Source organism: Blennius ocellaris (assembly GCF_963422515.1).
Source record: "Blennius ocellaris genome assembly, chromosome: 5".
In the NCBI taxonomy this organism is placed as follows: domain Eukaryota; kingdom Metazoa; phylum Chordata; class Actinopteri; order Blenniiformes; family Blenniidae; genus Blennius; species Blennius ocellaris.
The window spans coordinates 15040923-15058259 of record NC_137654.1 but is presented as its reverse complement, the minus strand read 5'-3'; the positions used below and the strand labels follow the sequence as shown (position 1 = coordinate 15058259).

Below are 17337 nucleotides of genomic sequence, written 5' to 3'. Positions count from 1 at the left end.
TTTTCATGCACTATATGAGTTCAGCTGAAAGTTAATAAAATCTCCTCTGTCACTCTTCTCTACAAATATCCCCTCCTGCTATATCTTCCTTCCTCTTCCCTCCCTTGTTTCTCTCCGTCGCTCCATCTCTTGTTCCGTCTGTGGGCGCACAAGGACTACCACGATGCATTCATCCTGAAGGGCATGGGAAAGGCTCTCCAGAATGCTGCTGTGTGGGTGTGCATTTATGCGTGCATATAGCGGTCTATAAGTTAAATCCCCGGGTAGCAAACCTTTTTGCCCTTTGACCTCGGTGTCCCTGCAGACACGCGGTTGAGGAGAGGTTTCGCTGGGACCTGCATTCGTGTTGATTTGTTACACTGTTGAGGAGAGACTCACAAGGTATGGTACTGAATATTTATTTATACAAAAATGTGAAAATTCATAGCTTGCCTTTTTCCCATCTCCAAATATAAATCATCTCCAATACCCAAAGGCCCACTTAGTTTGATTTTCTTCAGAAAAGCAATTTGTAAACTTTTGGTGGCTTCAAACCTTAATTAAAAAGATTTTGTTTCCAAACCGTTAGACTGAAAATGGTGTTGAACTCCTGCTGAAGCAGTGGAGCACTCCACCTGCACATCCTTATATTGTTTCTGAAGACAAATAATGGAGATGCTGCGAATACTTGAATCATTGTAAAACATGAAGTAATTGCAGGGCAGCATGGGAGAGCAGTGGGCTGAACTCTCACCTCACCGAGAGAATACTTTAGGTTCATTCCCGTGGGGGCGGGGGGTGGGGTGGGTCTTCTTGTGTGGGTTTTCCAGCAACAGTTCAAAACATGTGTTTGAGGTTAATTGGTGACACTAAAATTACCAGTAGGCATCATCGCGGGAGTCTGATTGTCTGTCTCTCCATGTTTTACCACCTCTCCAGGTTGACGTCTTCCTCACTCGCAGTCAGCGAGGGATTGGCTCCAGCCTTTTCTGCCCCGGAATAGGATAAAACAGTTTAAAAGATGGATGGATTAAAAAAAATTGTAAAATTACAATCTTGCAATAGTCCCATTTGCCATGCACCCAAACTCATCAGCCAATCGCTTCAGTGCAAACAGGACGGCAAGTTTTGTTTTCATGTTGATGGAAAAATTACTTTTCAAGATGGTTGATTTCAGTTTAGGAGAAATGCCATCTTATGGAGTCACTATTAGTATTTTGTTGTAACTCTGTTGCCATGACCCAAATCTTCCAAAACTACCACTTACGTAACTTCACTCACTGTTTGCCATGTGATCTTTATGTGAACACACAAACACGCACGCACGAATGTGCGTTTCAAGCCTTTGGCTGCCTTAAACTACACCTTACTGTATCTGCTTTCACACACATCATACACACATTGCACATAACCTTTTCAACCGTCTTTTCATTCAAAATTACATTCCACTTTCTCTCGTATGCAAGAGGTGTACACCCCAAAAGCCTGGCTTTTTGGTCACGCTTCACATTCTATCACATTGCATTTTGTGAAGAAGTCATTGTTACTTGTATAACTCACCTCATCAGGGCCATCATGCTGCTTTCTACACTCGACAGCAGTACTCACTCATATTGTCGTATATGGGTTGTAACTACATCAGTATACTATGTGCATATATCCACTATTTCTGTATCTGATGATATGTTTGCAAAAAATGTTGTTTGGCCTCCTTTTTTCTGTGACAGAACTTCACTTCATTTCTCCAGGGAAAAATCACGGGTCATGACAGCAACTGTACCACTTCTGTAAATTGTTGAATGACTTTTGGGATTTGCAATCGTATTAACTGTCAGAATCATATTTAAGCTGTAATCAGATTCACTTATGGATGGTGACATTTTAAAGTCCAGAAACGTTTTTTGTGTGTCTTTTTCAATTCTATTCAGATACATGAGTTGTATTTTGTCAGAAGTACTTTTCTAAAGATTATGGCAGCAAGAAGAAACCTTGGTACATTGAAGGGCTCAGTTCCAGCCATGGGAGGTGGGAGTTACATGGGGAGTCTATGAATGTTCTGACTTCAGACCTGGATGCAAATTCAGGCTGATTGCCCGTTGCCCCAATCATAACTTGACAATCTCCCAGGTAGCATTCATGATCCGAGGCGTTTCTACGATACAGCATTTAATAATTTGTCATATCAAACACTACAGTGAGTCAAATCCCGGGTTCTTTCTTTTCTTTCTTCCTTCTTCAGGCCAATCTAGGTGAAAAGTTTTTTTTTTTAAAGCTGTACCTTTGCAAACAAGCCAATCAATCACTTTTAGTAGAAGCATGACATCACAACAATGGCCGACCCAGGGACCGTGTTTTTACTGAGACCAGGGATAGGCAACTGGTGTTCTGTGGGCCAGATGTGATCCCTCCATAAAATTAAAAATCATGATCATCCAAACCTATTATCAGTTGAAATGACCTCCATGCTTATCGAGAGTTTATTTTAGGATAAAATATATTAAAAGGTTCATTCACGTTGATGAAACTGGAGATCCTTGTGGTGGATGTGCCGGGTCACAATGTGGCCCAGTCGTAGGTAAGTAATCTCAAAAATATTTTTTCTATGATACAACTGACATCCGGAAACAAATCCATTGTCATGCTGATGTTTGCTATCCCAAGAACTGGATGCTGCTTATTTTTATTTTCCTACTTTGTCATATTGTTTGTGGAGGCAGTGACGGCCAAGAGGTTAGAAAAGTGTTTCTTATTATATTTTATCATGGTCGAGGTTGGGTAAATGCAATCAAACAGAATAAATGACTTAGTCACAGTGATGACAAATACATTGATTTACCCCCCATAATCAATAATTCTGTAATGAAGTCACAGTAAATTTGGGTCATGTATTACAATATGCTCACAGCACAATATATAGTACAAGAAAAACATGTTTGCTTGTTTACCTTGAAGCAGCAATTTCAGCAAACACAAGGCTGAACGCCAATTAACTCAATTGTATATGTTCCTTGGTTTGGCTTTGTTCGTGCCAAGGTTGTCAGGACTCAACTAGTGGTCCTGTTCATCACACACACACACACACACACACACACACACACACACACACACACACACACACACACACACACACACACACACACACACACACACACACACACACACACACACACACACACACACACACACACACTTATACTATTATACTTCCTTGTCACTAGATGAGCAGAGAAATCATTCCTTTCTTTGGTTTTTTTCCTTTGTATCCTGATTTCTGTTGGTGACGTTTAGTTTACCCTTGACCTGTGTGCATGTGTATTCGTACTGGTGTACAAAAGTTTGTAAATGAAGCAGTCCTATTATTTAGTGGTAAATAAAAACCACACTGTGAATTCAAAAGTATGGCCCATCTAACAGTTCACATGGTTTATCATTGAGAACAGAATCCTTGAAATACGCTGTATTTACGTATCAAGACACAAACCGATGCAATTCATTTGTCACGCCGCAAAGTTTCTATTTCAGTCTTAATGTCTTCTAAAGCTATCAAGGTTTTAAGTTTGCCTCGTAAATACAAGCGTATTGCATTGCGTTTTCAAACGAATAAGTTGTGCAGTTCTATTAAACTTAATTATATTTTTAATATTATTTATTATTTATGTATAATGGAGTGTTATAAAAGAAGCAGTGTCTAAAAAAAAAATGCATAGAGAAAATAATCACTTCATAGTGAGAAGGTCCTGGGTTTGAATCACTTGTTGAGATTGAGGAGCTTTGTGGAGTTTGCATGTTCTCCTGTGAGTGTGTGGATTTCATTCCACCCCAAACGAGCTCAGGAATACTTCATAAGGTTAATCGGTTGCTACAGTTTGCCTGCAAATGTGGGCTTGTGTGTGGCCGTCTCTCTGATGGACCCGTCCAAGGTTGATTCTGCTTTCACCTGCTTATAATGCCCCGGAGTGGTATAGAAGATGGATGAATTCCATTTATGTGATGTACAACAGCTCATCATTCAAATAGGATTTGTACAACTGTATGTCCATATCCACATTTATAGATGAATATTGCTTTTATGACGGTCAACGTGTCCAACAGTTTCTGTGATTTCACTGATTGTTTCAAAGATTATGCTGGGAGTATTGACAGGCATATGTACGTCGGAGAATAAAGCTTTAATATTTATGGAGAAATTATTGTTGCCATTGAAGCAAAAACACCTTTGTCTTTGATTTCATGCCGAGGGAACCATCCAGCACATCTCCTATATTCCTTTTTATCCCGACTCGGGTCACCGGGGGCTGGAGCTTACACTCGCAGACACATAAAGAGCATAGAATCCATCCAGCGATATGCTCGCTGACTTAAGAGTGCTAACCATTGGGCAACCGACTCGTTCGTGGGTGTTCAGACTCAGTCCTGCAGCGTGGAAAGAATTCAGCAGTCCAATGCAATTGCTGTCAACATAAAATCTTTCATGTCACTTTTTTAATATCACAGAGACACAAACATGCAGTGTTCAGGTAATGTGATATATCGTTTTTTTTTCTTTTGTTTTTGTAGATTTACTCTGCCTCATTCATAAAACTCAGATTTGGTGTGGTGTAGGCCTGGGCTATAAACCGAAAATTTACCAATACCGAAATGTACAAAAATTACTGACGTCATTTTGCCCATTTCGGTATATTTGTTGTTTAAAAAAAAGAAGAAAAGAAACGTTGGTTTTGAGTGTGTGTAGGTGTAGCATGTCCCTTCAATGTGCTGTACTGCGTGAGAGATGTGACTCCACCCCATCCAGTCTGTAACAAAAATGGTGAGAGAGAGGTGGCGATGGAGGACAGTTCAGAAGGTGTTGCAGCTGCTCCGGCGGCTGAAGTGAACGGCTTTAGAAGCCATCGAAGCAAATCGTCCGTATTTAGAATCACTTTGGAGAGTGACGCGAGCTGCGGGGAATCCGCGTGGGAAAATGATTTGCTTGCAAACTTCAACATTCGAACAAAGTTTGGTGGATACTAGATTTGAATGTCAGCTAACTTTTTGACACACACCTCTGGACCCCTCAAGAGGACACATTTGCCTGAAAGTGAAAACTGCCAGAGTGTGCAAAGTCTGAAAAACATACACAGCGTTGTGCAGGCATTGCAAATAGCGCTCAGGTGTGCGAAAAACTGCTTGGGTGATTAAAAAGTAGTGCGTAAATAAATAAACAGAAGGGCAAGGGTAGCAAAGTTAGATGAGGCTGGCTGCTGCTGTAACAGGGACTCTGTGTTAATGATCCACCGCCACGATCCACGGGAAAGTTTGTGGAACAGATGGTTACCGTTGTGTGGCGAGCTGGTGCCGGTCCCTCTCTGGCTTTTTCAACACCCGACTGCCACATGTTTCCTTGATGGACGGCCGCCGTCAGCCAGTGACCCGCTTAGGAGATCAGCTGGAGACTGCTGGAGCATTTCTCCAGGAGGAGCCGGGCCGAGGCAGAGGTGGACTGGGCTGTTAAAGTGTGCAAGAAGGAAGGGGGAGAGAGAGATAGAGAGAGAAGGTAGTTTCTGCAAGAGAAACAAAGCAAGCGCTTGAGCATAAGAACCCCGGAGAAGGAGAGGAGAAATTCCTCCCATCCCTCTGCCTTCTCCCCTCCTCCTCCCCAGTGGTATTAATTAGCAGCAGCAGATGAGTGGAGAACTGGAGCCTGAAGGGAGAGCAGGTTCATGTCAGGTTAGCGTGCTCTCTCTCTCTCTCTCTCTCTCTCTCTCTCTCTCTCTCTCTCTCTCTCTCTCTCTCTCTCTCTCTCTCTCTCTCTCTCTCTCTCTCTCTCTCTCTCTCTCTCTCTCTCTCTCTCTCTCTTCTCCCCCCCCCCACTTTTTCACAGCACACACACGAACAATAGGTGTTACAAATTGCACGAATATAAGCTTCTGCTTCGTGCAGCTCAAATTGAATGGCATCTGATTAAAATATGCAGATTTGATTATCCAAAATGTAGAATTTTAGTTGTAGCTTTTGTATATATTAAAAAATTGCAAAAAAAAAATAAACAAACCCTGAGCACTTCAGACTGGGACACCCCAGAAGTGCCAGGATCTCTCTGGCTTACCTCTCTGTAAATGCATTTCGGCCTCTTATTTCAGGTTCATCTGTCAAAACGGATGCACTCCAGCACTTATAAATACAGCCGTCTGCGTCTGCTTCATTTCACTCACAGCGTAAGGCTGTGCCAGCTCCCGTTGCTCACAACAATGCGATTTGACTTGTCGTACAATAAAAACTATTTACTTTATCAGACAAGTGACCATATTTGGCAACTTCTGCACTTCTTTCCAATGCATGTATTCTTGTCGTAGATTTTATTATTAATTAAAGGGAGTTCAGTTGTTTTCTCCACTGTGCTTCAGAAAAGCTTCTCTTCCTCTAAGTTCGTACTCCGTTACACCTGATTGAAATATTTGTCTGGAGCCACAACATATTTAACCTTGAAATTGTAAAGTTCTGCCCTACACACAGAAACTACAGTTTAGGTTGTTTTTATGTTTTATAAGTTCAATTTAGAACTGTGTGTGGTTTATTATAACATTGTACTAGTCTTTGTAGCGCTTTTGAACAATTTTAGTACTGTTGACCATTTTAACAGTTTGGATTTCTTTAGTAAGCTAATGTAACTGTTTTTGCTATTTGAGACCCCCTTTTTTTTGACAATTTTAAGCCATTTCAGTTGCTTTAGTAATTTTGACTATTTAGGTAGTTTTTTTTCCTTCTACACCCTAAAAAATAATTTTCTTTATCATTTTAAAATGTTTTAACTGTTGTTCCTTTATAAATTTTGTTGTGGTTTTAACCATTTTTGCCATTTTGGCACTATCTCTTACATAGGATTGTTCTGAGTAAAGACAGGACACACACACACGCACACGCACACACACACACACAGAATTGGTGAGATGGTTGAGGTATTTCATTGTATATAAATTCAATGTAAAGATGTAAAGGTACTTTTTGTGTCTTTAAAGACCTTTCAGTAAAACACTATATCAATAAGAAATCGTTTAAACATCCATGTCAATGTGCATTGTGATATTTGGCTGAAAATGGCTCCTTTAAATATTATTGAAACTACCAAAATGAGGATGAAGTCAGGATATACATTTTTTTTTCTTTTTCTTTCTCAATGTCACTCCAGATACAGACAAACATTTTTGCTGAGAGTATGTTTGGCACCAGCTGCAGCAATTGCTTCATCTGTGCTTCTCTTCAGAAGGTGTTGAAGGACATTTTCAAGTGTCCTGTGTGTGTGTGTGTGTGTGTGTGTGTGTGTGTGTGTGTGTGTGTGTGTGTGTGTGTGTGTGTGTGTGTGTGTGTGTTTATATATATATATATATATATATATATATATATATATATATATATATGACTTTGACGGAACACAGTAAGAACATGGAGAAATATGAAATATGCTTGATAAAATATATGAGACTCATGGCAGAATAAAACAAAATCTGTTGAACCTATATTCTCAATATATGTTTTGAATATATATAAATAGTTTTGATAATATTTCAAGTCCGTACTGTCCACCAAGAGTAGGAACTCATGGGTTACTGAGCTACAGTTAATTTTTTTTTGTCTGTTTGACCTCTAAGTCTTGAGTAGCACATAAAAAGCTATGCTGTTAAATATCATCACTAACAGCCTTCAAAATGTTTCATGAAATGAAATATTTTTCCGATTTTTAAGAATTGACTTCACGTTCTTGCTCCTGGAGCAACTCTGAACTCCCTTCATCACTGGTGGATTTGTGTTTTATGTCTTGAGTCGTTCACATGAGAGCACAGATAAACTTTCTCTGGGGGCATCCACGATGTGGCAAGGTCACCGATTGGGTTTATGTTTGTTCCCAGTCTTTTTACTTTTTGCGAGATATGCAAAGGAGGCTTTCGAAGACCTGCGGTTGGAGTTAACGCCATAAGATTGGGAACGACACGGGTAGATTTGATTCTAAAGTGATTTATTTCTATATATTTGCTTGTAAAAGTAGATGGAGTGTTAATTCTCACTCTCTAACTGTTTTGTCCTGTTTCTTCTTTTCTCCTGCCTCTTCCTTCCCTTCCCATCTCTGTCTTTCTCTCCCTGCAGAATTCTATACGACACAACCTGTCCTTGAACAAGTGTTTTCTCAAAGTGCCTCGCTCCAAAGACGACCCTGGAAAAGTAAGTATTTCCCGAAGAATATAATACAAGTGAAAGGCTCAGCTTGAATTACTGTGCGACGCACAATGAAAAATGTAAGACTATTTCAGCGGGCTCGCTGAACAGGGCCGAGGCTGACTCTTCACGTGTTCAGGTGCGCCGGTGCCACATGTTTGCACACAATTCCATAAGTGCATCTGAAGACGCACGCACACGGTTCCTTTGTCTCACACAGACACACACATGCAGAGAGTGTCTGCACTTAAAAGCAATTTGTAACTCCATAACCGGCTGTGCTGAATGCCTAATGCCGCTTTCTCTTGTTTTCTGTGGCTCCCAACGATATTGATTCTGCCAAGTAATAATGTGGTACAGGGAGTAATGAATAATAAGTATATGTAGGTACACTCCTTCAGATGCAAGGCCTTTCACGCTTCTGTTGTGCTTTATTAGGGCGCATTTCCCTGTGTGCGTGTGTGTGTGTGTGTGTGTGTGTGTATCTCCTTCTCTCTCGGACAGAATCGGAGGAAGCTTTAGATGTGTTTCACTGCTGCTGTCAGGAAGCATGGCTGCCACGTCCACTTCAGCAGTTTGGTAACAACAATTTGCCAAGTCTGCGTCCGTCTGTGCCAAATCGAAGGATCCGGGAATCGGATTTAATGAGAGTTGATCAGTGGAGCTTGTCCTTATGCAATTTCTTTCCATATAAGCTCGGCTGGCAGCATTTGAACTCATCACAGAGTTAACGTGAGAGAGAGTCCACCACTTTTACAAAAACTGACAAGCCAAAACTTTTCATTGAGCTCTTAAAAAAATACAAAACAAAAAAAAAAAAACCCCAACCCTCATTTTGTTTGGTGGGGAAGGGGTGGAGGGAGGGAGGGAGGGAGGGAGGGAAGGGGGGGGGGGGGGGTTCTCCAGGCTGCAGGGATTTTGGAGCCATTGAAAAATGAATTAGGGGGGGAAGAAGGTTTAAATAATTCAAACAAAATCCTTGGGCTTGAGTGGAAGCCTATAGTCTGAAAAGACACAAAGAGAGAGCGGCTCCCCCCTGATTAGCCTGACTTGGACCTGACCTGCACCTTAATTCACACCCCGGATCGAAGTGGTCGATACCTCGGCGTGGGGGGGAGGTCATCTGTGTGTGGAGAAGTTGAATGTACATGCTCTGTTTGAAGCCACAGAGAGAGTGGAGAAGCTAAATCATGCATGTGCTAACGTTAATTGGCTGTGTACTGTTCAGTGATGTGGGACTGAGAGACAGGGGGAGGAGAGGAGGCAAGAATACGGGTGGTGGTGGGGAGCGCGATGTTGAGAGATGAGCGCCGTGTATGTGTGGCCTAGATGAACCTCTTCAATTCAGTCTGCAGCTTTGGACCTCCTTGGGAGCAACGGGGGGGGAAAAAAAATCAGACCGGGAGGAAATCAAGGACCTAAAAGCAATTGATTTCCTCCTCTCTCATTGTATGTGTTTATTTTGGAGACCGCTGCGTTTTAACACTGTGTATCAAAAGGATTTCAGTGGATTTTCTGGGGAACAGAAGCAGAAGCGTTCACCATAGGAAAACTAAACCTCGAGAAATCTGATTTGATACGGAACAGAAACATTAGTTTTTATCAGATGCAGCGGCTCCAGCTATTGCACATCTTCCCTCTTCATGAACATGTTTTTTTATTATCGAAGGGCAGACGTGGCACAAAGCAAAATATTTCTACTTAATTACTGTACTTTAGTTTTTGTTTTTTTCTTGACTTTTTACTTTTAGTGTGCAATTATCTGTACTCTTCATATTCTCTTGTGCAAATGAAGATTGAGGATGAGTATGGGAGCAATTATTGCCACAGAAGGTTGATGACTGGACATTTGATCAAGTCTCTTCTAAAATGATTAAATGCCAAGATTTGCCGAAAAGGATTTTATTGCCACCTTTTATTAATTACGAAAATAATGTAGTTTGTGACTCAAGGCAGTGATACAAGTTGATCATACTTATAATTAAGCTGGTGAGAAAAATCGCATTAAAACAACAGCATACCAACGGCAAGGAAGTTGAATAAGTGCTTTTACTTTCCCCAAAGTATCTCTATTTTTTAACTTTACACTTACATCAATCGAGACATGCACGGCCAGATGTGACCTGCACTCAGATCTCCACCACGAACCATGAAAATATCCCGATGGAGGAAATTGCACGTCTATAGATATTTTCTGAAGCCCATTCAGAATATTTGACTTGGCTCACTTTAATCTATGAAAGGTCTTCATTATGGTATACTCGTTTTGCATTTGATTTCATTTGTGTCATTTTGTTTAGTTGTCATTCAATGAGCAGTATTTAGGTTTTGTCTTTTTCTGAGGCAAATCAAAGAAGGAATCGTGACGTGTTGAATGGTTCAACCATTCATACGGAATGTGAGCCGAGTGCAGATTTCATAAGAAGAGATAGTTTATCCTCCACATGTGTTACAATGGTACCAACAGCATCTGATCTGTTCTGCGGATAAAATAGAAAACACATGTATTTTTTTTACTTCAGTAGCTGTTCAGATATAAAGCTAATGGAATGTATTCAACTTCTCAGCAGAGTTTAAAAGTCAGTAAAAGCGTTCTTGTTTCGCGGCAGAGGTTAGGACCTTTTTGCTTGGTGTCTGCCAATAAACACATGAATGAAATGTGTGGTATTTTCTCAAACACATTTGTGATTTTATTTCAGCTTTGTCAACAGATTTTGCTCAAGCAGCCTTTCAAGGACAACTCTTGGACAAAAGTTCAAGCAGACATTAGTTCTGGTCTTGTTCTGCCTTTTTATTAGTTGTGGAGCTGCAGAGATGCAAAGCTCAAAGGTTCACAGGATCATTTAGTGTTTAGAGGTGAGAAATCTTTGAGCAGTTTAATGTTCCGGATTTGTTGTGTGGGCAGTTTTTACAGAAGTGCAGTTTATTAAGTCCGATTTTGGATTTAAATTGACAATATTGTAAGGAGATCTTTTAATTATTTCTGAAGTAAACAATGTTGTCTTCACAAAGTCTGTTCTTACTCTGATTTCATGTAGTATTTATATGCAGCCTTAATATACAGTTGTTGCTTATCAATAACTTTATGGGGTTTTGGGTGTTATTCACTTGTTCCCTGTTTTCCTTTTTCATTTGCATCACCTATGGCTTGCTGTTTCTTTCTATATTGATCGATAAAGATCATTTTATGATTTATTTGCTAGGCATGCTAGTTTGCTACAGTTATAAGAGAAGATAGGAAATTAATTGAAAGTTTCAATATACCAGATAATTGCTCCTGAAGTACGGAGTAACAACAAAATTCACAACTTTCACATAAACCACCTGCAACAAAAAATCCCCAAAAAACAAGATGAATACACTAGTTTTTACATATTTATGTATGAACGATTGTCATTTCTCCCATTATTTATGCATGTGGTGAAGGTTTGTGTTCATAGGTAACATTTTTAGAAACGTTTACTGGCAATGAAACGCTATCGGTTTTCTCCGCTGTGATGTTTCTATTTTTAATTAACACAATGATTTGTGGACTTTCTGCATGGCCAACTAAAATAATTTAAAGGTCCACTCTACTCGCCCTCAGTGCAATCACAATCAGTGGGGAAATGCATTAACTGTGCAGCGTCTGTCAAACGGGACTGAAGCGTGTTTTATGCTCACCTTTCAGGGTTCCTACTGGGCCATAGACACCAATCCGAAAGAAGACACAGTCCCCAGCAGGCCCAAGAAGAGGCCGCGCTCTGGAGAACGAGTGAGTACCTCATCTGGAGTTTTCTCTGCACATACTAGAACGCGGGTTTTTTTTTTTTTTTTTTTTTTTTAATAAATGTGCAAAATGAGGAATAGACTGAAGAGAAATCAGCTCAAGAAAGTGAATAAATTCTAACAGATCATTCAAGGTTAAATATCACTGAATGAGGGGACACTGAGTTATTACAGATTGCGATTGCCCTCCTAGAGATGTTTCAAAACATCTCGGGTGACTCTTGAGCAAAAGAACGGGAAAAGCTGGTCAGTACATCTCCGATGGTGCAGAAACGTCTGAGCAGACTGGCATGTTAACACTGAGCAGTCAGCAGTGTTGACGGCTCTCTGAGGATTTCCTTGTTTAGCATCGTAGACCTTTTTATTTAGTCGGAAATCTGAAGGGCAAGTAATGCAGCCACATGAAAAGTCACAAAATTATGACGTTTTTGGGACAATATTCAAAACTTTATGAACTATCAGCATGACAAATGCCATTCTTGAACCAGATAGAAATTGCAATCAGCCTGTAAAAATAATTTTATTTAGTTTTAATGTGGGGAAATATAATGCATATAATAACTGTATAAGCCAATAAATTTAAATGAGAAATATTTATTTTCTTTAAATCAATTAGTTTTTACAATGCTCATATTTTCCACAAGTTATTGGGGTTAAAAAAAAACAAAAACCTGTATCACACCTTTTTTACTGCTTTAAACTGTTGGTCACATTCATCCATTCACACAGAAAGAACAATGGCTGCTTTAGAGGTGACAGAGTGACAGACCTCCACAGGAAAATTCTGGGGTTCATTGTTTTTTTCCCAAAGGCATTTCAACATGTGGTCGGCGCCACCAACCTTTGGACAGGAATGAACTCCAATGCGCAGTTCATCATTTTATCACTTTGTCTTCTGATGAATTTTGCACAAAAAGCACTGCTGACGCATTTTTCGGCACCATCTGAAGCAGCCTGAAGTGGGTTTTTTTTGTTGGGTTTTTTTTTTACATCTTATTTTCTCGGTTCGAGGTCATAACTGCCCTGATTGTGTGCTGTGCCTGAATGTCTTGTGTATAGACACACAAAGGGTCGAGGCTGCTGTGGATACACAGTGCAAACACTTTTTCAACACAGGAAACACGGCACGAGTCGCTATTTAGCAGAGGGCACTAAATGTCCGCCATATTGGAAACACATCATTTTCTGTGTTGTTTTTGCACTTTTAAGCTACAAGAACAACAAATGTCCATATTTTTTCTCTCTAGCTAGGTTAAAGTGTCAGACTTCTCCTCGCTGTGCTCTGTTTGACTAATATTAACTAATTTTCCTACGGGACAAATTAGGAGTTGGGGGGGGAAATCAATCCCACGTGATTTCCCAATCAGCACCGTGTGTGCCATTATCACAACAAACCAAAGCAGATCGTAACAATTAAACACCGGTATGAGTTTATAGTCATCCATGTTAACCACAGGCTCCGGCTTTTGCAATTTTCAAGATGCCACAGAAACAGCGGGAACAAGCTACAGGATTGATGTTAGAACACACTAGTAGGAATGAAAATTGGTTTTGGGAAATTGATTGACAGCAGCCGAGGCTATAAATATATGTAACCCTGCATCAGCTCGGCAGAATGCGGCTGGTGTTCAGTCATTAACCCGAGGATCTGAATACAAAAGCAGAGCAGCGCGAGCTCCGTGATGTATTGCAGGTCTTGTATCACCTCCGTCTGCCTTCATCACTGTTGTTTTGGCTCCAACTGTCTCCGACTATACGATGTCATACTTTTAGGAGCCGGTTTCCTCAGCAGCTGATTAGTGCACCTATATATCTCGTGTCGGTTTAATGGTGAAACTTTCTTTCTGATTCTGTGTGCATCCCAATGAAGTGATTCCTTTCCTCACATTTTCACTTCATGAAACTGAATATGTTGTGAACAATGCTTAATATAGATAATAGGAATAAATAAAAATGAAAAATAAAATAAAAAGAATTAATACAAAAAACATACAAAGATTAATAAAAAAAATAAAAATATTTGTAATAAAACCTTGAAGTGTCTACATACGCCCTGATCAGCCATAACATTAAGACTACCTGTATCATACCGCATAAGTCTCCCCTTTGATGTGGACAGCCTTTAAAAGATTCAAAAAGTGTGATACACACAAACATGGCCACCCAATTGCATCAGGCTGTGATCCAATGCTGATGTCCATGTTGCCATTGTAGCAGCATTCGTCGGTATTAGAAGAGGTATGGAATGGCCATCCTGACAGATCTGCCGCTCCACACGGAGATACACTGTTTTCTAACTCCTTTCTGTCAGAATCGGTATTAACTTTTCAGCAGTTTGAACCACAATATTTCTCCAGTTGGGTTGGATTGGACCACGTGGGGCAGTGTTAACTCTCCAAACTCATCAAAAAGTGGCTGCCTGTCAGCTTGTCACTGGTTTTCCGAATTCTGTTGGTTTTGTCCATTTTATATCCCCTCACAGACCAAGAACGACCCAAAGGAGCTCTTGTTTTGTTGCTATTCTGACCCAATCGTCACACAAATTGCTAATTTTTTGGGGGCCATTTTTCTTGCTCTCAACATGAGTTTTAAAGGAATCATCAACACTTGCTGCCTAAATATGTCCCACCTTCTCATTGTCATTGACATCACTGGTCAGTAGACATAATGTTATGGCTGATCAGAACATTATCATAAAACTCGCAACTACCAGTCAGCTGGTTTATCAGTTAGTATGCTGGGTTTGAGCCACTATTCCTGACATCTTCTCATTCATGGCACATTGTGAGACTCCTTGTCTCCATCATCGATTATTCCGTTGATCATTTTCTTCTCGGTTAATTGATTTGTTGCTTTCGTCCTCTATTTTCTTTTTTTTTAATCTTGAAAAATGTTGATCTTTGTCATTCACAGTCTGAGGATACAGACTCATCTCATTGTTTCTTCACCACAAGTACAATACGAACAATAACTTGTAATATAAACAAATATTCACACATGAAATAATTAGATTATTTGTGCAAAACAAAATCAGGCCCCCGAAAAAGATCATCATCTAAATCACTAGCGCTAAACATATGGCATACCAGAGGGTCCCTTCCGGACCACTACGACCTTGTAGTGTGTAAACTTGACAGATAAAATGTTAACTTTATTTTTTCAGTCAAAGTAACTACTCTGTCTAATTTATTCTCTGGGCATCACACTGTTTTAATAGGAGCAGCGGCGATAACACAACCCAGGGACCAAAGACCATTTTCCTTTCTTTTCTTTCTTTTTTTTTTTTTTTTGATTTTGTGAAAAGTTCCTGAGTGAATGTTGAGTTTTTCATAATTTGAATGCCCCTCTTTGCAAAGGAGAAATTTTTAGAACCTGTTGTCACTCATACGTTATGTCATATATTCACGGATCCCATCGGCTGCTGTTAGGCTACTGAACTACACTGAAATTCACATTCTTGATCTAAATACTTTAATACATTTTCTGTTCAGTTAATTTTGTGTCTAATATTGTAATTTGGTTGCTTTAACCTCAACAATCGGACGCCTTTAAAAAAAAAAAAAAAAAAATTGTATTGCATATTGTTGCCTTGAGGAGCAGACCAAGTGAGAGTCTCCTGAATGTTCCCCTCCTAAGTTGTTGCATTAAAGAAAACCTGCACTTTTTTTTATCCTGGTCATCTCTGTTTCTTTCTCATCCAGTGTCTCTGTCACTGTGTGTATCTTGATCATTATCTTTGTGTTTGTCTGCCACGAGTTCCTCCATCCCCCCCCCCCCCCTCTTCCTCCCATATTGCTGCTTTAGTCTTCTCCTCTCTGGGGAACTCAGGCAGGCGTGGAGCGGCAAAGTGCACAATCACTGTTACTCATTGGAGGAAGAATTGAGGTAAAAGAGACAGAGAGGGTTGGAGGGTATTGGAGGAGGAGGAGGGGAGAGAATAGAAAAAGTGGGAAAGAAAGTAGGCAGGAATGAAAAGAAGACATCAAGGTACGGAGCGCGTGGAGGAAAAAGTCAAGCTGCAAGGAGGTGGGGGAGAAAGAAGTACGAGGAGTGAGATGGAGAGGAGAGAGGAGGGCGAGTATTCAAGGCTTGTGTTCCAGTTAATTACCACAGAAGGCCCTGGGGCTGCCGTTAGACATATTTTCTTCACCAACGATTTTTTTTATTTATTTTTTTTTATTACAAACATTAATTAATTCAGAGCCTTGTCATCTCGTCTTACATGGATGGGCCCTTCGACCCCTTTTCTTACGCCTCACTTGCACTGCTGGCAGACAAACTGCGGGCTGTCACATGGGCTAAGGAAAAATGGGGAGATTTTAAGTGCTAAGATTTATGGCGGCATTACCGCCTGGGAAAAAAAAAAAAAGAAAAAGGCGGGCTAAATGTGTCTTACTTGTTTTCATCGGGGTTGTGTTGCACCTCGGCTACACAGTCAAACGACTTTAAGTTGGCAGCGAGGCTGAACGTCAGCCCCGTTAATGCATTGTTGTATAAATGTGTAGACAGGCTGTGTACATTTAGTTTACTACCTGCTTCTTGCAGTGCCCTTAGCATAATCGCTTGCTTTCATTTCCAGCATGCCTCCCCATCTGTCTGTCTGCCTGCCCGTCTCTCTGTCACCGCTCAATTATCTAGCAACCTATTCTTCCCTCCTCTTCTCCTTCCACGAGCCTTCCCCAGTCCTCTCTTCACCTCGCCGTTGTCTTCTTTTTAAAGTGCCTCCACCAGGGAACCGACAACCCGTTTCGCTGGGAGTTTATCATAAATTAAAGATTGCATTGTTACCAACCAATCCTCTTACTGTAAGCAGTTTGGGAAGGCAGGCAAGCTGTCTTGAACCCTGAAAGGAGTCAGACAAGGAGAAAAAAATATCTCCCTCATTTTTTTTTCTTATTATTTATTTATTTATTTATTTATTTTTCTTCCCATTTGGCGCGCGTCAATTTAGCTCATCATCGATCTTTGAATATTTACCCCATATCATCACACTCAGTTAACTGTACTTTAGATCTTTCTGAGGACCGCAGAAAATGATGAACTGTTGCTGAATAAATTTCACATGTGTGAATAATGCATGAGGGCGCCTTGATTTATCTCATCGAGTGCGAGCGAGGTGTCCACTTTCCCCGCCTGTTTGAGTGTCCAGCCGGTTAAATGACGAGTTCACATAGTTTGAGCTCAGGTTGCATGTGGCGATTCAGGAGGCTCACCCAGGAATTTTGAACTCACAGCACTCATATATTCCTCATAACTTCTGCCACACTTCATTTCCTCCTCATTTTCACTGCCAAGCTCTCAGGATATTTGCATTGGTGGGGAGCGTTTGAGAAATTAGGAGACCAGACTTTGCGGTTATTATTTAAGAACGATTCACACACACTCTCAAAACCTGAGCAGTTT

The 17337-nt window shown here is 40.5% G+C and overlaps 1 protein-coding gene across 1 annotated transcript in view; it reads left to right on the top strand.

Moving 5' to 3' along the window:
- LOC308130004 (forkhead box protein J3-like) overlaps positions 1-17337 on the top strand; it is a gene marked incomplete at its 3' end in the record, with an annotated part of 65388 nt that overhangs the window by 22942 nt on the left and 25109 nt on the right. Inside the window, exons 5-6 of the mRNA XM_080496172.1 lie at positions 8098-8172; positions 11837-11920. Coding sequence (XP_080352298.1) covers positions 8098-8172; positions 11837-11920 — 159 coding nt within the window. The remainder of the gene's footprint in view (positions 1-8097; positions 8173-11836; positions 11921-17337) is intronic.